Here is a 23,467-nt window from a genome sequence, read left to right as displayed (position 1 = left end):
CTCAATGCTCTTATTTATCGACAGTATTATGGTATCCTCGATTGAGTTATGCGAGCTATAATGGATTAGCCTAGTAGTTGGGACTACCACGGTTGTTTTAAGTATTTGGAATATCTTTAGTTTGGTGCATAGTATTGCTCAAGAAAAAAATTATCAACTGCGAATAATACATATTGTTATATGCATGCTAAGTGCATTGCATCTTTATTTATCGTGAACAGGGGCAAGTAACCGTTTATTGCATATCCCGATGTTTCAGATGTCCATCCGATCCCAAGCAGAAGTTTGGGAGCATTACAAAACATACTTAACATAAGGTTTTTCATAAAACCTTTCATGTTGAGAACTTAAAATCATGATCATTTATACGTATGCTATGGCATGCATGACTTATCTTAGCTTATCTAACTTATCTTACTTATCATGTTGGCCCATACACTTAACATTGTGTGTAAGGTTGTACACCAGCCCCACATCCTATGGTCGCAAGACAAGCCGCTAATAGTATTATAGAATACTATGGTGGACCATAGTTAGGTCTGTGGCTTGCTCGTCTGCCCATAAATTTGCATTGTACCATGCATTTAAATGGTCATCTAATTAATTGTTCTGAGCTTATCTTACACTTAATCTTATAAAAGTTTACGTGTCTTATGCAATGTGATATGCATGAGATACATAATACATACATAACTATAATATGTGGAATGAAACATAATGAATGGTGTGCATGCAAAAATTATTAATTTTTGTTTAATCCCTAATCATTGATAATATATTCACTATAAATATTGATAATACAAACTCAAATGATACTGTAATTTTATATTTGAAACAGATTTTTACAGGCAATGTGTTGGGGGAAGTATATGCACATGAGATGTTGTGCTCATATTTTTAACCTTATTGTGAATGAGGGTTTGAAGCAATGTAATGTCATCATCACAAGGCTTTAACCTTATTGTTGATGTTGATTGCAGTTGTGCTTAATCCACGTAGCAAGTTAGGGCTTCTTAGATTCTACCTGAAGAAAATTCATGATGAGACTCGTGTTAAAGAGCTAGTGTCGAGTGTAAGACGTTATTAGCATATTTGTATGCGAAGTATGATGCTACGTTTTGTTCTACCATGACTAGCCAAGAACATGAGCCCCCTCCGACATCTACAATCATAAATGATGGTGAAAGCAATCATGAGACAAAATAGTTCTCACCTTGGGATCTACAGGTTCCAAAATAGAGGTGGATCATTATTTATCATATGGTTGTAAGGCACTCAGCCCATCTTTTGACTTGTTGATCTGGTGAAAAATTAATGAGCTTAACTATCCTACTTGCAAGAATTACATGAGACTTGTTGGCCATGTATGTTTCAACAATTGCATCTAAGTTAGCATTTAGTACTGGAGGTCGTGTAAGTGATCCTTTTCAGTTCGTTGGTTCCGAGAATCGTTGAGGCACTTGTTTGTGCTAAAATTGGTTGAGACATGAGTCAACACCAATTGATATTTGAGAATCCATGGATAATGTAGAGAGCTTCGTGTTAGAATCGGGTAATGTTTTGATCATTGAATATTCATTTGAAGCATTATTGCATATGGCAGCCACCTCCTTCTAGTTTGGTTAAACTAATGTTGATGGAGCCATGTTTTCAGACCAACAAAGGCAGGTGTGGGGGCAATTCTAAGATACCAAAGTGGTGATGTATTATTTGCTGTTAGTATGAAAGAACAAAATGTTGCTGAGCTTGAGGCAGTAGAGCTTCTTGTAATGCTTAGAGGCCTACAATTCTGTTTGCAAAAAGGGATTACTCAGTTAGTTCTTGAAAGTGACTGTTTGGTGATAATCAAGGCTATTCAAGATGAAACAGTTGTTGCTTTCTCAATATTATTTCATGTGTTGTAGGAAACTAAGAATCTTATGAGAAGGTTTAACTTATGTTTAGTCCAACATGTCCATAGATTAGGTAATGAAGCTGCCCATGGGTTGGCTCGTTATGCTTGGCATGTAGATAATGTTGTTATGTGGGAGGATGTGATTGCACTGCCTATATCCCAAATTGGTTGGGTTGATAAGGCTTCCTTGTAAGCCCTTCTTTCTATAATGGAAATTTCTTACTATAAAAAATAAAAAAATAAAAAAATAAAAAAAAATGGCTAATATTTGATGTTTTAATCTTATTAATGTTTCTATATTGTGTTGGGAGCACAATCAAGCATCACAACTATTGAAGATTGAAGGTTGAAGCAGCCAGCATGAAGATCACTAATGACAAGAATTGTTGGAATTTATTTATCTTATATTTTTTAGTTGCATTGTTGCTTATGACAATTTATTTTTATTTATAATTTTTTTAAAACATCTAGTAGAGCTATTTTTATTTTTTTCAGTTATCTAGTAATTAGCATAATAGTATATACTTAGTACTTATGCCGTCACGGGATCACTATTTTACTATTACTAGTTTATTTATTTTTTAACCCAACATTACAAATGACATCAAAATGAAACTCAAATATTTAAAATGGGCTTTAAAAACTCAATACAGAAAATTAGAATTTTAAATCAACCCAAAAAAAAGGCCTAAAATTATCTTGAATTTGATTAAAAAAAAAACCCAAAAGAAGGCCCATAAAAAGGGACCCAAATTGGCCAAAATCCGTTGAATCGGTCGAAATAATCTGGCTAGTTTTTCCCCTCTTCATCAGCCGGTTTTGGTCGGTTTTGGTTTTGGGCGAAAACTAAACCGGCACAAAACCGAACCTTTCACCCCTAAGAAGATCATGCAATTATCGACTTCTGATTAGAGGTAATTCACGCGAGCTTACTGATTTCATGTTTTACTATCCTAAAAACTGACTTGAACATTGGAGGTGTTCACAACACACCAAACCCCCACGTTTCTTTTGGTGCAGGTTGATTGAGTTCGTCGGTGGTAGTACGAAACACGACATTTAACAATTGGGATTCAGCCCATTGTGCTTGAACACTTTCTTAGTTTAAAGAAAAAAAGAAAAGATAAAATTGAAATTTTCTAAACTTATCTGCTTCTCCCATGTCAAAATTGAAATGCTTGATGACCCAATAAGCTCAATACTCGAGCTCCACAGGTAAGTGGCAAGGCTTTCCAAAAACAAGCCTATAAGGTGACATGCCTAAGGGAGTTTTGAAAGCTGCACGGTAGGCCCAAAGCGTATCAACTAGTCTCAAAGATCAATCTTTGCAATCCGGGTTGACCCTCTTTTCTAAAATTTGCTTAATTTCTCTGTTTGCAAGTTCTACCTGTCCACTTGTCTGGGAGTGGTAGGCAGTAGAAATCTTATGTACCACCCCATATTTTCTCATCAAAGCCTTAAAATAACGGTTACAAAAATGTGTACCCCGGTCACTAATGATAGCACGTGGTGTACCAAATCGAGATAATACATTCTCTTTGAAAAATTTAATTACCGTCCTATTATCATTGCTCCTGCAAGCTGCTACCTCTATCTATTTTGACGCATAATCTACTGTCACAATAATATATTGATATCCAAAAGGAGGAGGAAATGTTCCCATAAAATCAATGCCCCAACAATAAAAAATTTCAATCACTAAAGTTGGTTTTAAGGGCATCATATTACGACGGGATATAACTCCTAACTTTTGAAACTTTTCAGATGAGCGACAATAGATATTTGCATCCTAAATAAGGTGGGCCAAAAAATCCACACTGCATAATTTTTGTAGCGATTTTCTTCATTGAAAAGTGGCCCCCACAAGCTTAAGAGTGACAAAATTCCCAGAACTAGCAATCTCTTCATCAAGGATGCAACGCCTTAAAATTTGGTCAGGGCAGTATTTGAAAAGAAAATGGTCATCCCAATAGAAATTATGTACCTCAGTCATGAACTTCCTCTTGTCTTAAGCGCTCCAATCGACTGGTATCTCACCCGCAGCCAAATAATTCACAATATAAGCAAACCATGGTAGAGAAGTAATAGAAAGTAAATGCTCATTGGGAAAATCATCCCTGATTTGCAGGTTGCCAGAGGTGTCCTCAAATATAAGCCTCGAGAGATGGTCAGCCACTACATTCTCCACTCCTTTCTTGTCTTTGATGGTGATGTCAAATTCCTGCAAAAGTAAAATCTATCATATTAGTCGCACCTTAGCATCCTTCTTTGTAAGAAGATAATTAAGGGCTACATGATCTATGAAAATAATAATAGGAGAACCAATTAAGTAAGCACAAAACTTATCCAAAGCAAACATTACAACTAGCAACTCTTTTTCAATGGTGGAGCAATTCATCTGAGCACTATTTAGAGTTCTACAGCATAGTAAATGACAAAAGGTTTCCCCTCCCTTCGCTGTCCAAGAACAGCACCTATAGCAAAGTCATTATTATCACACGTGATCTCAAAAGGTAAAGTCCAATCAAATGGCTGCATTATAGGTGTTGAGGTAAGCTTGCCAATTAACATTTTAAAGACCTCTTGACAAGTTGTGTCCACTTAAATGGGGCATCTTTAGCTAGTTCACATAGTGGTCTAGATATGGTAGAAAAATTATGTATGAACCTCCTATAAAAGCCTGTATGACCAAGAAATGATCTCACATCCTTTACTATCCTAGGTGTAGGTAACTTAGAGATTAATTCAATCTTATATTGATCAACCTCTATCCCCTAGAAGAAATAATATGCCCTAAGACAATACCTGAAGGTACCATAAAGTGGCATTTTTCCCAATTCAAAACTAATTCCTTCTCCTCACACGAGTCAACACTCTCTCTAAATTTAATAGGCATGAATCAAAAGAAAATCCAAAAACAGTCCAAGTCATCTATAAAAACTTTCATGCAATTTTCAACCATGTCACTAAAAATGCTCACCATGCAACGTTGAAAAGTAGCATGTGCATTACACAATCCAAATGATATTCTAAGAAAAGCATAAGTACCAAAAGGACAAGTGAAAGTGATTTTATCCTAGTCTTCTAATGCAATTTCAATTTGATAATAACCAGAATGAAAATCCAAGAAACAGTAGAAATGATGACTAGCCACACGCTCAATAAAAAGGAGAGGAAAATGGTCTTTTCGGGTGGTAGCATTCAATTTTCTATAATCAATGCACATTCGCCACCCAGTCACAAGTTTTGTAGGGACTAACTGTTCCAAGTCATTCTTCATGACAGTAACACTTGACTTTTTAGAAACAACTTGCGTAGTATTTACCCATTTACTATCAGCAATAGAATATACGATTCCTGCATCTAATAGTTTCAACACTTCATTCTTCACCATTTCTTTCATAATGGGATTAAGCTTACGCTGAGGGTCTCTATGAGGGCTAGTTCCTTGCTACAAATTAATTTTATGAGAACAGACCAAGGGACTAAGACATTTTATATCAACAATGCTCCAACCTAACGCTAACTTATGCTCACTTAGAGTCCGAATTAATTGCTCACCTTGAGACACAGACAATTCAGATGAGATAATAACAGGAAAAGTATCACCTGGACTAAGGAAAGCATGTTTTAAGCCCTTAGGCAGATGTTTCAATTCAACTTTAGGTGTTTCCACACTTGAAGGAATTTGTTTTTCACTTTTCTCAGGCAACTCCTCAAACTTCGATTGTCATGCCCGAGTGCGCCATAATCCTAAGTTCTATAAAAAATAGTACAAATATCAACTACATCATATGGATCATTGATAGAATCAAACTCAGAATTAACAAGAAAATACTCATGGGGATCAAAATCATGAGCTATAAAAACTCCCCTATCCATGAGTGAGTTAATCATGTATGTCTGATGACTCTCGTCATCATCTTCTGGTTGTTTTGCAATATGAAAGATGTTCACCTCGAGAGTCTTGTTTCCAAAAGACCTCTTCATGAGCTCATTCTTGCAATTAATAAGAGTATTAGCAGCGGCAAGGAAAGGCCTATCTAAAATCAAAGGAATTTTAGTAGTATCAACAACAGAGCTAGTGTCAGGGATTAGGAAATCAACAGGATAATAAAATTTGTCAATTTGAATTAGAACATCTTCTACCACACCTCGAGGTACTTTGACTGAATGGTCAACCAATTGCAAGTCCACAGTGGTTGGTTTGATTTTTCCCAACCCCAACTGCAAATAAATAGAAGATGACATTACATTCACGCTAACTCCTAAATCTAGCAAAGCTTGCCCAAACTCATGATTTTCAATGCTGCATACAATGGTTGGACAACTAGAATCATTGTACTTGGGAGGAATCCGTTGCGCAATTAGAGCACTAACTTGCTCTGTCAGGAACGTTGTCTTCTTCACATGGTGTTTCCTTTTAATATACATAAATCCTTGAAAACTTTTGCGTAAGTAGGAACTTGTTTAATTATATGCAAAAAAAGAAGATTGATTTTTACCTGCCTTATATTCTCTAGGATTTCATTGTTATGATCCAGAGTTCGCTTGCGTGATTTTAAAACTTGAGGGAATGATACCTTAATAGGACTCTTTGTCACCTCAGGTTCCTTGGGCAACTTGACATCACTATTATCTTGATCATTTTTCACATCCTCTTATTTATTCGTTATTGGGATGTGTAATTACTTACCACTTTGTGTCACAATGGCATTCACATCCTTCAAATTCTCTTGCGCCATATGTTGACCATGGGATGTAGACTGAGCTTGAGAAAGGAACTTACCTCGCACATTCACACTCAAGGAGCTCATCAATTTAGACACTTGGCTCTTTATCTCCTTATTTTCTTCAACAACTTGCATAATCAAATATTCAAACTTTTAGTTAGTCTTATATTGTGCATCAATAAAAGCATGCAAAGTGTCATCTAAATGACTCCTAGAAGATGAAGGTGCATGATATGGTACAGGATATGATCTAGCGGGTTGTGCAGGTGGCTAGTTTTCAGACTTCCAGCTAAAATTAGGGTGATTGCGCCACCCTAGATTATAGGTATCAGTGTAAAGTGTAAAAGGCTTCTTGTACATACCTAAGGCATTACATTGTTTCTCATACATCTCTCTCATCTCAGCAAGTTTGGGACTCTCTTGGACGAAGTGATCTACCACGCCACACACAAAACATAGTCCAAAAGACTTTGCATGATTAGCCACATGTGTTGGCTTTAAGTTCTTAGTCTTTAACACATCTAGCTCCCTAGTGAGCATTTCAACCTTAGTCTTTAGATTATCCTCTTCCCTGAGATAGTAAATTCCACCACCATTTGGATTTCTTGCAAGTCGTGACCTATTTGTGCTCTTAGTAGCACTAGGTCTAATCTAAGTGTGCATTTTTTCAACAAGCTCATTGAGGTATTCTATGGCCTCATCAGGATCTTTCTGTAAGAACTCATCATTATACATCATCTCCACAAATTAGTGCTCTCTAGGTGTAAGTCCCTCATAAAAATAGCTTACTAAGTGTCAATTCTTATACTCATGGTGAGGACACATACTCAACAACTCCTTAAATCTCTCTCGAGACTAATACAAAGTCTCACTGTCCTTTTGTACAAATGTGGAGATTAGCCTTTTTAAAGCATTGGTCTTATGTTGAGAAAAGTATTTATTAAAGAAGACATGAGTCATCTCATTCGATGACCCAATAAATCGTGGTATCAGCGAGTAGAGCCAACTCTTAGCTCTATCCTTCAAAGAGAAAAGAAAGAACTTAAGTCTCACAATGTCATCAGTTGCATTTTAACTATGAAAAGTCGCAACTATTTCCTCAAACTCCTTAATGTGCAAATATGGATTTTCATTTTCCAAGCCATGAAAAGTAGGGAGTAACTGTATCATCCCTGTTTTAAAATCCAGTTGGTGAGTATTACCTGGAAACATGATGCGTGATAGTGTGGTCGTGCATATAGGATGGAGGTAATCCTAAAGAGTTCTAGTGGGTTGATCTTCGTATTCACTTATTTCTTCGGGACTAGATGAATTATCAAATAAAGGATTTAAAAATTTTGATTCTGACTCTCGTACAGGCCTACAAGCAAATCTACCCAAGACGTCTCTATATCTGTGCATGCAAGGTAAAACAAAAACGCAACACTAAAAAAAACCTATAGAAAGAAAAATAAAATAAAATAACGATGCAGAAGCTAAAATAGGGAACGAAGTTACCGCTTTTACAAACTGCTGAAAAGAAAAACTATCTAACAATTCTTCTACTGTCTCCCCAGGAACGGCGAAAATTTGATTACACCCAAAGAATAACGCGGTAGTTGTAACACAGCTTTGGGGTGTCGATTCTACAAAGAGACAAATTAAAAGAATAATAGAAGGAACAAAGAAACTAAAGAAAAATATTAAATGATTAATGGAGAATAAAGATTAATTTTAAATGTAAATTAAAGTGAAGTAAAGTGACTAATGGAAAAAGTACTCAAATTTGACAAACAATAAAACGTCAGGAATCCCTTGCACAAATCTGATATTTTAATTATTTTTAATTCATTGAATAACTCCATTGGGAATTCAATTCCCAAAATTTTCAAACGGAAAGTATAGATTTATAAACCAAAATTAAACCAAATGTAACCCTTTGAAAAATCATCCACCACCTTTGAAATACGTAAATTATTATCACTATTAAGAAAATTCAACGACAACACTATACTCAGGGAGCGATATTGCAGCAAAGAATTAAATCAATATAGATAAATAATTGATCTAAACATAATCAAAGAGCTAATCCATTCAATAGAAAAAGCATAAATGAATCTATAAACAGAATAAATTCTATGATTATTCGGAGAAAAAAACATCAACAATGAATTGAGAATGATAAAACAAAAGATTTTTAGTAATTGAAAATCAAAGACATAAATTAAAAACAAATTAAAAACCATCTAATGTGCAAGTTCATCCCTACCCCTACTTGAGAATTTAGTTACCCATGAATACAATGGACAATAAAAATCTCAAGAGAAAAATAAAGCAAACTTCAGCCATGGAAGTTAATTTTGTCTCTTCCTTCTTCAGTACTAAGCCTTCTCTCCTCTAAAAAACTCTTTATTTCATGCTTATGATATGTTTATATAGGGTAAGAAAGAAACTCTGATGTCTTCATATTCCCGCATAAAAAATGGTCTAAGTTTTTGAACTCATCTTGATAGCCACATACGTGCTTCAGGCGTTCAAATTTGGAAATCCTTATTAAGAAAAATTTGTAGCCCTTTAAGATAGCTTTTCAACGCATCAAGAATCACTTCAATCCAATATATGAGTGAAAAGTTACGATCAAAATACTAAAGTATGTTCAGGCTGTCTCCTAACGCTTTTGGGACTCAGATCGAAATTACTCTCAAACCGCATCATTATCCTTATTTGAAGAGTCCTACACTCTTTGAAAGTTCTTAGATTGTTCTAACGTTTTGCCCACTTGAAAGTCCTCCTTTGAATTTGATTAGGCTTTAACTTGCTCTTTTATAAACCTTAAAATTAGACATAAAACTGTTTAGAAGTATCTTAAAGTAAATAGAAACTCAATTCAAGAATACACATTAATTCTTATGATTTATATTCACATTTTAGCATTTTAATCCAATAATTGGGTATTTAGAGTGCACTTTCGCGCACTCATCAATGATATAACATAAATTAATCTTATATTTTTCATATAACATTTGAATTTTAATATTAACATATAAATTTTAATTTTATAACTTTTTAGCTAAAATTATAAAATGACGGATCACTTACTATAATTTTGTTTATCCGTAAAATCGAAAAAATGTGAACAAATTGAAACTGAAAAAATCGAACTTTTCGGTTTCGGTGGTTAATCAGTCCGACATCGATTTTAAATTTCCAAAACTGATGGATACCAATTTGGTTCTGCAAAATGGACCGAACTTGATCAGTTACACCTATACTCTCGTCAAACAATAATCTGGCACCATATGGCCATAGGGGACTAATCAAAATTAGGGATGGGCAAAAACTCTGCCCACTCTGACTTCGTTCGAGCTCTGACAACCCTCCTACTCTGACAAAGGTTTTGAAAATTAGAGTCATGTCCCCTAGTCTGAGTCAGATCCAGAGGCCTTGTCGGCTCTGAACTCCAACTACGAACTCTGACTATTTGTACCTTATATATTATAATATAAACATCAAATAGCCAAGTGACCTAATGGTTGAGACACGGTTTTGGTTCTCAGAGAACCTACGTTCAAGTCCCTCAAGCCCCATTTCGTGTTTTGCAATTTTTTTTTAAAAAAAAACATTAAATGACACCGTTTTTAATAAGGTATATCTTCATCTCTTTCAAAGAATAAAACCCTAACCTATGCATTTCCTCTCCTCTCTTCACCCTCCAGCACCTACACTCATTCTGCCACTCCATCATCACCTCCACATTCTTTGATCAGACTAAGTCAAATACCATGCTCTTCATCTTCTTCGTGTTTTCCATCATTCATTTTCCTCTTGGCTAGTTTCGAACGCTTCACCTTCATCATCGATCTCTTGCATGTTCTTCAAGATTCAACCACTCTTTCTCAATTTTTCTTAGCTTGATTTGTGCATATAATTTCTCGATGTGGGTGATTTTTACAATTTGATTTGGTTTGATTTTTGTGTATGGGTGATTTTGACAATCATATTTAGATTGGTTTTTGCTTCTGTAGGTGATTTTGGAAATCAGAGATTTGTATTTGCCATTTGGACTGATTTTTTCTTTCTTTTTTTCCCAACTCCGACTCTGACAACTTCGATCAGAGTCGAACTCTGACTCCAATCGGAGTCAGAGTCGAAAGGGGGTTTTGAAGGTCGGAGGTGGGCATTTCGACTCCGACTCCCCATTAATCAAAATGGGTAATTATACAGTAGCATTTGAGATGACACGTGCATCAAACAAATGTATTTACTACTCACTAGATACCGTCCACCAAAACTTTCAGCCCTAGAACTGCCCTGATATTCATCCAAAAAAAACATTTGTATGTTACTTGAGAGCCCTTGACCGATACTTCTACAGGTTGAGATTACAACATTGGCAAGTACAGACTCCCTAATATGAATAAATGATTACAGAATTAAATGTGCCTAATCGCATAGAACCCACAAATTCATGGGTGCAAATAACTACACGACGCTCCCTTTTTGCAATAGCCACTTTCGTAAAATTTACAAACTCTGTGACTTTTGGGAGGCCTGAAAGAACTGTCATTTCCACCAATATATAAGGGTTGCCTGTTCCACATACCCCTACCCCTACCATATCCTAAATCCCTGCTCTGAAAACCCCTATCTCTAGGTCCAGAGAATCTGTCACCCCCAATTCTTGGTCTGTAGAAACCAGGATTCCCGGCAGAAGCACCAAAATTCATGCCTATACTGTTCTGTGCTGCCATTTGAACAGGTCCCGAACCCACATTTGTATTGCTCTGATTTGATCCTCCCCAGCCCAGGTTTGGACTTCCCTGTGCCAGTCCCCAACTGTTCGCTGTCCTTTCTGATCCCACTCTCCAAGTGGTATCCCTAGTAGATATATCCCAACTTTCAGTAGATAGCGGTGGAGGTTGGATTTCAGAACGAGATTCCCATTGGTTGACTGAAATATCAGTGGGCTTTGCATCTCCTTCAACTTCAACAATTGTGGAGGAATGCCTGCTTGATCTCTTTTGAGGATCAAGAACATCAGCGTGACGTGTGCCATCTGGTTCATCAGTCACTGTGGACTGGGAAGGTGCTTGTAAATCACCGGTGGAGCTTAAAGCATCACTTTTCCCGGGATCAAGTCCTGGGCTAAACTCATCTAGAGGACTCATACAATCATGTTTCGAATCCTCTATCAATACCATTGCCTCCATTGCCTCAACTTCAGCCAACAGATCTGAAACAGATTCATCAGCTAAAGAGCAAAACTCAGTGGGTTCAGTAACAATTGCCTGCCAACTAGATGCATTAGATGTTGGATGAGATGGGGAAGAATGTGTCAGTTGGTCACTGATTGAACTCGGGGTAGCAGCATGATCAATTTCAGTTGGTAACAGAGATGATGCAGTAACAAGACTGGAGCCCCATTCCCCAATGGAAGGTTTGGCAGTAGTTGGGGAATAAGCACCCATTCCATCAGCTACTTCAGAAATTTGTGCCCCACCACCCACTAAACTAGAGGCAGTGCTCCTGCTAGGGCCTGCATCCTGAACAGGAAAACTTGAAGAAGCAGCTTGTTTGTTTTTGGCAGCCTGAGCTTCCAAGTCTTCGTTGCTTTGCTTTATAGTGGGACTCGGCATTTCTTGAAAATCAATTTCTTGAGTTTGCTCTGTTGTTTCAAGTGACTTAACTAGAGAAATAAAATCAGAACTGGAAACCCAGCCGTTTGATGAAATATTTACGGGTGGAGGCCTCCAGCTCTGCCCCGAAGATTGACCAGAATGGCCCTCACTGTCAGATCGGTTCTCACAACCCTGTTCATTTTTAATCTGATCGTCAGCAGGGCTGTGTGAATTGCAATTACCATTCTCCTGAACAGAAGTACATTCGCCCCCATAAACTTCTCTCACTGGATATGATACAGATTCAAACGACTTCCCAGAAAATGTAGGTGGGACTAGTGAACTACTACACGCTTGGGGCTGGTCAGGACAAGAACTATTACCCTTAGATGAGTCCCAGCCTGGTTTAAAAGCACCATTTTTTGGTTCATTGGAATTGGCAAGATCAGCAGGTGTAGTCCAACTACATGAACTAGAGACCCATCCATTGCTCCTCAAAAATTCATCATTACCACTTGAGTCATCCTGCATTGGCTTCAAACTTCCCTCCTCTTCTTTATTGTCTATCTGAGAGGCATTCATACTCTCGCTCAATCCACCATCGCCATTATTATCTCTATAATCAGTGGCAAGTCCAACATCTTCAGAGAGTAAATTACAATTATTCAGCACCATCTTTGCTTCATGGAATTTCCCACTTAATGCTTCAGTCAAAAGTACAGAATTATCTTGCATTTCATTTATCCTCCATATTCTGAGATCAGGAGGGAAGTGCCCATTTGTATTCCATTTGCGCAGTTGTGACATAAAAAATGGTCCTTGAATTATTCCATTTGGGTCACTGTAGTGCCAAACTTTATCAGTCTCAAAATTGTTAGCAAATTCGTCTGCCCCTGTAGAAAGAGCCAGTGGTGAAATTTCTGATGCAACCCCAGAAAATTCAGATTTCAACACTGCTTGACTGTTACAACCAATGGCCAATGAACCAGAAGTATTGATCGGGTTTTCTGGTGTATTCCAATTATTTATGCCAGATGCTTCTCTCTCCTTCCAAGAAGATTCATTCATCATCTCATGAAGCCAAGTAGCACCACCTTTATTGGAACTGCTTGTCATACCAGCTTCTCTACTCTGTTTGCAAGACTTGGCTAAATTTTTCTGTGCCCTCCTTCCAGTATCATTCAAGACATAATCTCTTCTTCGAGCAGAGATAGGGTCACTCTCCTTTCTTCCATATCCACAAACTTCTGTTCTTGCATGATTATCTGCATGCACCATTATCCCAAAATAAACATTCAAAATTAAAACCTTAAGATATAAATAAACAGATAAATAAACAATGATAACATAGGTTCCGTGCCCATAAATTATCAGTAAGGACCTTGTTTGTTCTCATCTAATTCTCCCACGTTGTCCTCAGACTCATAACTTGGATCCATCTTAGGATCAATGTGTACTTCAATGATCTCAAGCAGTCTGCGCTGACGTTCCTCAGGTGAGCTCAGAAGCTGTATTCTCTCCACGCATTCTCTAAATGTGCAACGTGGTAAAGGAATACTTGATAAAAATGTGCCATTTTTCTTCACAACATGAAATATTTTAGGAATAGAGAATTCCATCAATAAATGATGACAACTGACAAGCCACGTTTAATGTTGTGTAATGTAAATATTTGAACTCGTGCTTATTCAATTGCCAAGAGTATAATTCCAAAAAAAGTGAATATATATATATAGATATATATATCTTCCAAAATTCAACTTCTCAGCTATCAAATAAAGCATAAAATTAAATGTCAAGAGATGGCTATGAGGCCAGCTATGCTCTCTTTCCACTTAATATAGGGCCGTAAAAATATGTTGCCACTATGAGGATGTGGAGATGGTCATTCATATATCTTGCCCCATATGCTTCGATTGATAGCTCAATGGTATATCCCCATGATCCATCTAATCATCCTCACACCATTTAAATTTAATCGATAATACCAGAAACTTGTGCAGGAATCTTTTTCCTCAAGTAAATTCGTATTCAGATATTTAAACTAGCCGTGGTCCAGAAAAATCCAGATAAGGCATTTTTCCTCCAGCACACAAGAGTTAAAAGTTGCATGAAAAAACATAAAAAAAAATAGGGAGAATGGAACAATCTAAAGCAACAAAGGATATTCCTTCTCATGTCCCTTTTCACTTGCCAAATCACATAGATGGTTAAGTCGTATTATCTCAGCTTCCAGCACCTGGATTATAAAACAAGACCATGCATAACAGAATTCCACAATAGTTATCAATCACAATATTACTTAAAAGTAGACATTGTAACAGACTAAAAATGCACTAAATATCTAACTCTTCTAAAGGAAAACACACGCATCCAGAGAATACCACCTCATTTCCTCAGGATCAAAAAGAGAGGAACTCACATCATTTACTCTCACTGGTTGAAGTGTCATTGCTTTTGCCTGGATCTCACCCTAACATAAAGCACAAATTTCCTTTAAAAAAGGGCATGCAAACATATAGGGTGAAATCTAGAAGGGAACATAACCGTCAGACTTACCACAGTCAACCGTTTGATGAGCCCACATTTCATACTCTGGCGTAAATGCTTGCATTCATCCTAAAAAAATAATTTAAACATCATGACCGGAAGAAAACTACGGTGCTCAGACATACTTTTAAGGATGGATTTATCCAATGGATTGTGAGATCCGCTGTTATATCTAGTTTTATACGTTCCTTAGATTATGGGAATGAGTTGTGTGACGGATACACATCACAGGTAAAGCACAAAAGAACATAAATCATGTTTTTATTTAAAACACAGTACTCACATAGAACACAAAAACTGTAGCATGCACTAACGGCTACTTAAATCTGAGTACTTAATACAAACGAGAGAAAAGGCAGAAACTCTGTTCTAGAAACTGTAGGAATTGAAGAAAAAAGAAAAACTAGGACAGAAAGATGGCTGCATACAGCAGTATGTTTAATCACCTCAGAGAACTCCTGATTTGAAACTTCATCAATTGATATGACCTCTTTCTTGTCTAAATTCAAGATTTCGAGCATGAGATCAGTATTTCTTTCTCCAAGTTTATATGGTTTGACCACCTTGTTTGTACCTACACACAAGAACAACTACAGCTTTACAATTTTGTGTGACATGTTTTACTGTGTGCATGTAAAATACAACTTGGACCAGTGTTGCATAAATCAATACCTGCAACTTGTACAAGCCTACAATTTTCTTGTTTTTTATCATTGTCGGGAATTCCTATTCGCACAATTGAGCCAACAACTTTGTCATGAAATTTTTCAGCATCATCCATAAGACTCTCCATCAAATTACGGCGTAAGTAAATCAAGTTAATGTTGTGAACATCAATCGCTGCAAAAACATCTGAATTAGCCCGTGCTCCCCTATCATCCGTTTTTCTACATATTTTATGCCTCTCGTCACTTCCCATCAGAAGTTGGTTATCATAGTTCCCATCAGCCTCCACTTGGCTAGCAGTATCATTGACAACTCCTGCCCTTAAAATATAATCTGCTGAGGAGCTTTTTTTTATAAGAAAGTGAGATTCAAGAAGCTTTAGCATTTCTAAGTGACCAACACGCGTTTTCCCAAACAGATTTATAAGCCTCAAATCACAAACTATTTGGCATTTCCGGCGAGAATCACGGAGATTGTTTTTCCTTATATATTCTAGCAAAAGAGCCTGGACATCAAACTGAGATAGCACAGATGTGTCACCGTTTTTCATATGTGCAACAAATTCCAAGAGCTCCTTTGACGCCCATATTGTGCCTTCAAGCAGATGCGGATCTTTGTCACTACCTGATTTCTCCTTAGTTGCAGAGTCCTTATTAAAAATAGGCAGCTCCTTAGCTTTTCTTTTTCTGGAATTATTTGTTTGCAGGGCAGCACAAGAATTGTTAAAACTAGAAGCTTTCTCATCAATGCCGTCATGAAGTTCGCCTGAAGATCCCCCCTTTTGAGCTATAGCATAAGCTTCCTTCCATGGATTTTTAGCCCGAGTGAGCTCATCTAAAGTTAAAGATAGTTTTCCCTTCAAAAATATCCAATACATCTTGAAGAGATACTCCCAACTACTTTTGTCATCAAAATCTACTTGAGGCTGCAAAAGATAATAAATTACTCACTATCAATGAGAAAAAAATAATGGGAAACATACTGTATAAACAGCATAAACATGTATTCTAAGCACTCCAAGGCCGTGACTGAAAATCACTTCATACTCCATAAGTCTCAAGACCATGTTTGGTTTGAAACATTTTGAAAACAAATTTCAGATATTTTTTTCATTTTCGATCCAAACATTTTTAGATACCAAAACATCTTTTTCAGCCAGTCATCTAATTATTTGCCTATGTTCATAGCCTATATTTTCAATGATCCCTACTACTCTTACAACACCGATTAAATATATTTCAAAAAATTTATCAACCCAAACATATTCTTCTATGAGCCCCACTACTTATCCACCACTTTCACAAAACCCTCAAAAAATCTCATCTCACAAGATTTTTCAGGAAAATCTTCCATCCAAAGATGCTTAAGCTTTTCTATCAAAGAAAGCAAGTAAAATGTGCACGAGGGGGAACAAGAAGCAAAAACCAAGAAGCTCAAGCTTCAGCATACCAACTCCTCTAAGTTTTTTTCTCTTTATTGAACAGGAGGGTCAACTTGATTTAAAGAGCATACCACTTCTGTATTTCCTTGAAAATTCTCGATCAGCATCACAGTTCTCATGCACATCCGACAAAATCCATTATTTCCTCTTACGCTCAGATAATCAGCATCTTTTATACAACCCTTGCACAAAGAATATGTACAAGTATAGCACATATAATGTGCAGCCTTCTGACAATTGCTGCATATATGCCAACCTGGTATGCATAAACATAGAAAAGAACAAGCAAATACAAACCAATAAATCAGAACTCAAATTACTAATGGGTATATAAAATTATAATCTGATCCAAACTAGCAACCTATTAAATAACCCAGTAAAAAAAAGTAGGAAAATCATTCCAAGTAAGAGAAGGATATATGCAGGACGTGAATTGGAATGCTTACAATAATGCACAAGTGGGAAACAATGGTACAACATTCAACAGCAATAATATTAATTTTTTGCTCAATGATTTATGCATCAAGTTACTTATCAACTTATATAAACATGCACGTCCTGAAATTCTTATACCATACGATCACATGTTTCCTATATATGCCCAGAAGAGAATAAAGCAACTGCATTTATAAACGGAAAGAATTCGAAGGGTTTATAGGCTACAACATACCACAATTCCACTTAGCCCTTGATTTGAAGAACGACTCGTCTCGTTTAATGCAGGCAGGATGATATGCTTTAGGGCAGCCCCTACCAAGTGATATAAAGCAGAGAGTAAATAAACGCACTTACTTCTGGGAAATGGAAAAGGAAAATTAACTAAATTAAGTATACAACTAACACCTAGGTAATAAAAGCAGAACTTAAACGCACACTCCCCCTTTCGCTGCCGCTTCAAAAATTAATCCCAATCCCACCTCATGTACAGAGAATTTCTCAAAACTTAGTAACTGTTTTAGTTTTAAAGCGCCATAAAATGAAGTAAAAGGAAAATTCCCCTTGATTTTCTAAACTTTATAAGCAACCAAACGCAGCGAAAAAGAAAGAAACGAGTTCCTCAGCTAGTCTGGCAACACTCACCGGCGATCACAGAGCACGAGGCTCCCACCATCGAAGCATATGAAACACACATCCTCTTCGTCCTTCTTCTTCCTTACCGGCGGCGCGGTTTTGTTCGTCTTAGCCAGACCCCTGGGCGGTCGCCCCCGCTTTCTCTTCGCCACCATCGTCTCCACCGGATTCGCCTCCAACTTTTTCTTCATCATCATCAACATCTCCACATCCGCCATGGACACGTCCTCTTTGGCCGCGACACCAGCCTCCGGAGCTCCGACGAGCTGCGAATCATCCATATCCCTCATAGCCTCGCGTTGGTCGACGCTCATGAGGTCCACGGTCGGCACTGAGTCGTCAAAGCCTCCCTGCTCCACTCTTCCATCCTGAAGACAAGGCTTGTAGTGACCCGAAGCTTGTTGCTGCGATATATGCGTTCCTTCCATGGTCGAATTGGAAGGATATGTAGCTCGTTTAAGCTAGGACTCGAGCTGACTTTCCAAAAACAAACCCTAGATTTCATAGCAATCCAGACGCGATGGGCACATGAAAGTGGACTCTGGATGAGAGGACGGCAACATGTCAAAATCAGATAGAATCAAAGTGGGGATTGGAAGATGCGAGCGAGAGACGAGGAAGAGGTCGAAACTCGAGCAGGAGGACACAGAAAGACGGGGCACTCGGGATTGGCCGAAAGGGGGTTTGGTTTGGGGAATTTCTTTGTGTTTGTTTGTCTGTTTTCATGCCTTTTTCCGAGAAAAAGCGTCGAACGCGGCCCTTGCGAGTCAAATTCTCCAATCTCGAGCACCACGTGGTCAGTTGGTACCGCGAAAAGCCACGGGAACCAGAACCCCCAACTTTTTATACCACAGCGTCATGGTGGACATCTACTTCAATTACCTGATTCAAAGCAAGCAGTACGCACCTAATAATTCTTTACTACCTAAATATCAACAACATTATAGTCACGACTGGCTACTACCGGAAAATACACCGTCACAGTTTAATTAGTATAAAACTTTTAAAATTAAATTTCTTTACAATTCAAATTATCATATCTCAACACCATAAAAGGTGTATCATCCACTTTTTATTAATATATATATATTCACATAAATATTTAATATTTTATCTAATCATCTCAAATTAATTACCGGGAACGATCTATTACTTTTTTAATTTTTCATAAAAATAAATTAAAATAAATTCGTCTCAATCTACTTCATACATTTATAAACATTTCTCAACATATTTATATTTAAATGCATCTCAATTGAACTTACAAAATATTATTATTTACATATCATTTAAGATAATCTCAAGATTTAAAAATAAGAAAAATGCTTGTTACAAGTGCCTGGTGCAAACAGGGCTAACGTGAAAACACTTGATGAAAAAGATCGATCTGATAGGAGAGAGCTGATGAGAGAGAACATATGCATTTAGAAAAAGAGTAAACAATTCATTTTAAATCTGACGTGACATGGACGATTACACGCCGATTATGTCTACTGATTGTATAGAAGAATTATAAATATAATCTAAAAGATTATCACCCATTAATCACATCCAACATTAAAACCTCATTATATTGATTATAAAGTTAGAATATAATTTGAAGGACGTAATTTAAAAAATAAATGATAGTTTTTTTTGTATTTATTAATAATAAAATAAAATTTCTTATATATAATAAAATAAAGAGAGAGAGAGAGGGAGAATCATTCGGGGATTGAATGAAAACAGGAGACAGTGGAAGTGGCATGTTTTGGGCCCTTAGTTTTAATTTGTTAATAAATTAATTAATAGTTTACACCGCACACGCAACAAAGGAAAAAGGGAATTAAAAAGGTTCCACCGGCCACATGACAATTGATAACAATTAAATAATCGACTGACAATAAGTCTAAGATTTGGTTATTGGTTTTAATAGCTTAGGGTGTGTCAGAATTTGATTGGACGTTGGGATAATGGGTTTGGCGAGACAAAGAATAACATCCTGTTCTGCTCTTATCGCTTTGGTACTTTTAACTGCGAGGCTCCAATTTTTTTTTTTTTTTTTTTTTTAAATATCTGAGAATAATTCTATCTGATATTTTTTTACGCCACACAGATTCATCAAATCCGGAATTTTGTCTACTTGATCATCTGTTCATACCAAGTTTATTCCTGTCCGTTAGATTTTTTGGTGCAAATCGTGGTCAACCTCCTCCATCACATAGCGACGTGTCCAAGTGTGAAATTGCTTAAAGTCTGGCATTCGCCGTAGTTTTTGGAAATTAGTGAGAGGATATTTCATATTTGGGCCGTAAAGAAAATGAGAAAATGTTTGAAAAATATTTATACGAGAATTTATATATATTTTTGGGAAATCTATGTTTCTTTAAAATATGTTAAGATATTTACAAGTTTGCAAAAATCTCTCAAGAAAAAATATTAATTTAAAAATAAAAACTTCTTTTAGAAAGTTTGTCTGAGTTGTTTGGATGTTCAGGTGGTTGGAAAATATTACTATGCCCACTCATTTTGACACTTCTATTTTAATTTTTTTTTTACTTAGTAATTAAGAAAATAATTTTAAATATATTAGTGTATTTTTTATATTTTTTAAATATATTTTTCATCACATTTTATAATATTTAAAAACTACTAAAATATATATTTTTTAATTTTTAATTTTTAATTTTTTATATAATTATTATAACTTTTTCAAACTTACAAATAAAATATAAAAAATAATTCAAAATGTTTAAATCTCAAAACAAAAATTATATTTTAGTAATATTTTAATTTATAATATGTTTATTTAACTTTTTCTTTATTACTTTCTTAAATCCTATAAAATATTATAACTCAAATCATTTTATTACTATTCATATATTTTTCATATCATCTCATCTCATCTCATTCTCCAAATATCCCCTAAGCCCTGTAATTTGATAATTTTTTAGGCTTGATTTGGATAACAAAAGTCTTTCATCCCATCTCATCTTATATTTTCTCATCACGTCTCATTTCAATATCTAAACACTACAATACAAATACTTTTTAATTTAAATTTTTTTCGTCTAATCATTACCTAATCATTATAACTTTCACAATCTAAACAAAACACAAAAAATAATTCAGTTTTTCAAATCGTAAAATAAAAATAATATTAAAAAATAATATTCTAACAATATTTTAACTTGAGAACAGCTACAAATACAAATAGAATATGCAAAAGTAAACTCACAAACTGATGTGACTTTATGGGATCCGTTAGATCTATTTTAAAAAAAAGTAACTTTACAATCTGACATATCACATCAAGCCGCGTCAGTTTATAAATTTATTTTTGTGTAATCACTTTGTGGTTAAAATATTTTCTTTTTAACTTTATAATATTTTATTCAACTTTTTCTCTTTCATTTTTCAAAATTGTATAAAATATTTTAATTTAAATTATTTTATTACTATTCACAAACTATTTCACTATATTTACATATCATCTTATTTTATGATTTATCTCATTATCCAAACTAGACTTTAATTCATCCCTAAATCTAATGTTAGGTGTTTATTTAAAAACTATCCATTCGTCCTCGCTCTACGGAAAATACTTATTTGACATATACAAACATACATACATACATATATATATATATATATATACATGCAACGTCGTAACAATTTTATATACAGTCAGCATGCCATGTCGGTATAAATATATTTTAATACAAAGAGGATATATATAAGTTGTAAGGTGATTGTTGATCCCCTTTTGAGTGATCTAGATCGGACTACTTTGTGGGGGTGGCAACGATAGCCATCTTAAAATGGTCAAAAAGTGGCTGGCTTTTTTATTTTTTAATTTTATGTTTTTAAATATTTTGCTAACGTGAAATGCTAACTATTTATAAATGAGCGTGCTATTCTGTTGTCTGAGTAACACTATTCGGTGTTACTGCTAATTATAAAACTAATTTTTTTTTCATCTTTCTATTCATAATTTTTTAATATATTTAAATATTTTTAAAATATACATCAATGCATTTAAAATCATTTTCTTCACCATTCGATAAAAAAAAAAAAAAAAAAAAAACCGAATAGTCAAACTGAGCGGTATACTTCAGGTGGCATAGTAAAACTTTCCTTCATAAATACAATACTTTCATATTCTGATTGATTATAACTTGTGAAGTTTGAATGGAGGGATCTTTCTAAAATAGGCATTTAACCCTATATAGGGATAAGTTTAAAAGCTTTTAAACTATAATATAGTTTTTGAAAAAAAAAAATTAAACCCAAGGACCTGAACAATCATTTTATCTTATTTTTAATGTTATTTTTAGTTGAAGAAATGGAAAAATATTTTGAGGCAAAGTGAAAAAATTTCTAAGTGAAATGCTTTTGTGACTTATATGTTAGGCAGTGAAAATATGCGAGATGTTGAAAAATATAGAGAATATTTTGAGCGCCAAAAAGGGCTCAAGGTTTGTAGTAAATGATCTAAAGTGTTCATGGACAGTTTAAGTCAACTCTACTTGTTTGAACTCAATTTTGAATTCAATTGATTTGATAAATGAGTTATTTTTCAGTGTTACTCACGTAAATTTAGCTCAAATTGTTATTTCATATCTCCTTATGCTTAAAAGAGGTTATAAACGGATGAACATGAATAAATAGTAATATGTGTTTGACACTTTATTTCTTCCATCTTTGCCCATATGTGGTTGGGTTTTATTATGGTTTTGTACGTATTTTTGTGATTTACTTTCCGTGTGTCCAGTTCTACAACCTTAAGATACTATGTGAAGTGATATTTCATTTCTCTCTCTCTCTCTCTCTTTCTCTCCATTAGCCGGCAACCTTCCTCAACGAGCAGGAGCTGGCCTTCTCCATTCTTGGTGCCGCTGTGATCTGGGTATAAATTTTGTGAAAATATAGATCTTTTTTTTTTTTTGCATGTTTTTGAAGATGATCCGAAATCTGACTTTGGGTTTTTTGTTTCTTATTACCACGTTGTGATAGATCTATTATTTGCATTTTCTCTTTTCTTTTGGTCTTCTCTTGATAGCTTAGGGGACAGAGGCAATAGCTAAGGGAGGTGGGGCTTGGACATGGACCGTGGTAGTCTAAGGCAGTTGGTGGCGGCACATGGAGGGTTGGAGGCTGTAGGTTGAGAGATAGAGAATGAAAGAGGGACGCTGGGCCGGGCTAGAGCAGTGGTGGATCAAGGTGGCTCAAATGGGAGGAGGCCCACTATGCCTCGTGGTGGTGCTACCAGCGTCTGTGGGTGGCGGGGCTAGGCATGGGTACACAAATCTGTCTAGATCCAAGAGGGAGAGAGATCCAAGGGGAGGGAAAGGGCTTGCACCTTAGGTTGGTGGTCGACATGGGGAGATTGGTGGCGTTGAGGCCGACGGGGCTGGGCCCAATGGACGGCGCATGGCGGCAATACAAGGATCTAACGAGATCTGAGAGATAGAGAGAGGACTTCGGGGAAGGGAGAGAGAGAAGGACTTGAGGTGGGGAAGTTGCCGGTGACGAC

At 35.9% G+C, this 23,467-nt stretch overlaps 2 protein-coding genes and 1 non-coding gene across 3 annotated transcripts; 1 reads left to right on the top strand and 2 right to left on the bottom strand.

Moving 5' to 3' along the window:
* Positions 1–3,902: 3,902 nt before the first annotated feature.
* Positions 3,903–6,328, bottom strand: LOC121262118. Its single transcript, XM_041164534.1, has 3 exons — positions 5,684–6,328; positions 5,220–5,345; positions 3,903–4,115 (listed from the first exon to the last, which is right to left on the bottom strand). The coding sequence occupies exons 1-3, from the start codon at positions 6,326–6,328 to the stop codon at positions 3,903–3,905; spliced, it is 984 nt and encodes a 327-aa protein (XP_041020468.1).
* Positions 6,329–7,432: 1,104 nt separating this feature from the next.
* Positions 7,433–7,540, top strand: LOC121263926. The gene has a single exon (XR_005940407.1). It is a non-coding gene; the product is annotated as a small nucleolar RNA R71 (small nucleolar RNA).
* A 3,346-nt stretch (positions 7,541–10,886) lies between these two features.
* LOC121262608 (zinc finger CCCH domain-containing protein 44-like) lies at positions 10,887–18,769 on the bottom strand. The gene is made up of 10 exons (XM_041165147.1): positions 17,962–18,769; positions 17,552–17,631; positions 16,953–17,137; positions 15,447–16,365; positions 15,221–15,348; positions 14,784–14,843; positions 14,647–14,697; positions 14,393–14,463; positions 13,606–13,760; positions 10,887–13,489 (listed from the first exon to the last, which is right to left on the bottom strand). Exons 1-10 carry the CDS (start codon positions 18,378–18,380, stop codon positions 11,073–11,075), a joined length of 4,485 nt encoding a protein of 1,494 aa, XP_041021081.1. The 5' UTR covers positions 18,381–18,769; the 3' UTR covers positions 10,887–11,072.
* Positions 18,770–23,467: the final 4,698 nt, after the last annotated feature.

The sequence above is a fragment of the Juglans microcarpa x Juglans regia genome, chromosome 4S (assembly GCF_004785595.1).
Source record: "Juglans microcarpa x Juglans regia isolate MS1-56 chromosome 4S, Jm3101_v1.0, whole genome shotgun sequence".
Taxonomy (NCBI): Eukaryota; Viridiplantae; Streptophyta; class Magnoliopsida; order Fagales; family Juglandaceae; genus Juglans; species Juglans microcarpa x Juglans regia.
This window is presented reverse-complemented; position numbering and strand designations above follow the sequence as displayed.

Excerpts from the sequence above, each read along its gene's own strand:
- LOC121262118 (XM_041164534.1), bottom strand. The coding sequence starts at position 6,328 with ATGTATATTAAAAGGAAACACCATGTGAAGAAGACAACGTTCCTGACA. Across the intron at positions 5,346-5,683 it reads CTATCAATGATCCATATGAT|CAAGGAACTAGCCCTCATAG; the intron begins GTAGTTGATATT and ends ATTAATTTGTAG. Across the intron at positions 4,116-5,219 it reads CTATTGCTGATAGTAAATGG|GAATTTGACATCACCATCAA; the intron begins GTAAATACTACG and ends TTACTTTTGCAG.
- LOC121262608 (XM_041165147.1), bottom strand. The coding sequence starts at position 18,380 with ATGGAAGGAACGCATATATCGCAGCAACAAGCTTCGGGTCACTACAAG. Across the intron at positions 16,366-16,952 it reads TTCAAGGAAATACAGAAGTG|CCTCAAGTAGATTTTGATGA; the intron begins GTATGCTCTTTA and ends TATCTTTTGCAG. Across the intron at positions 14,698-14,783 it reads TCATCAAACGGTTGACTGTG|GGTGAGATCCAGGCAAAAGC; the intron begins GTAAGTCTGACG and ends GCTTTATGTTAG.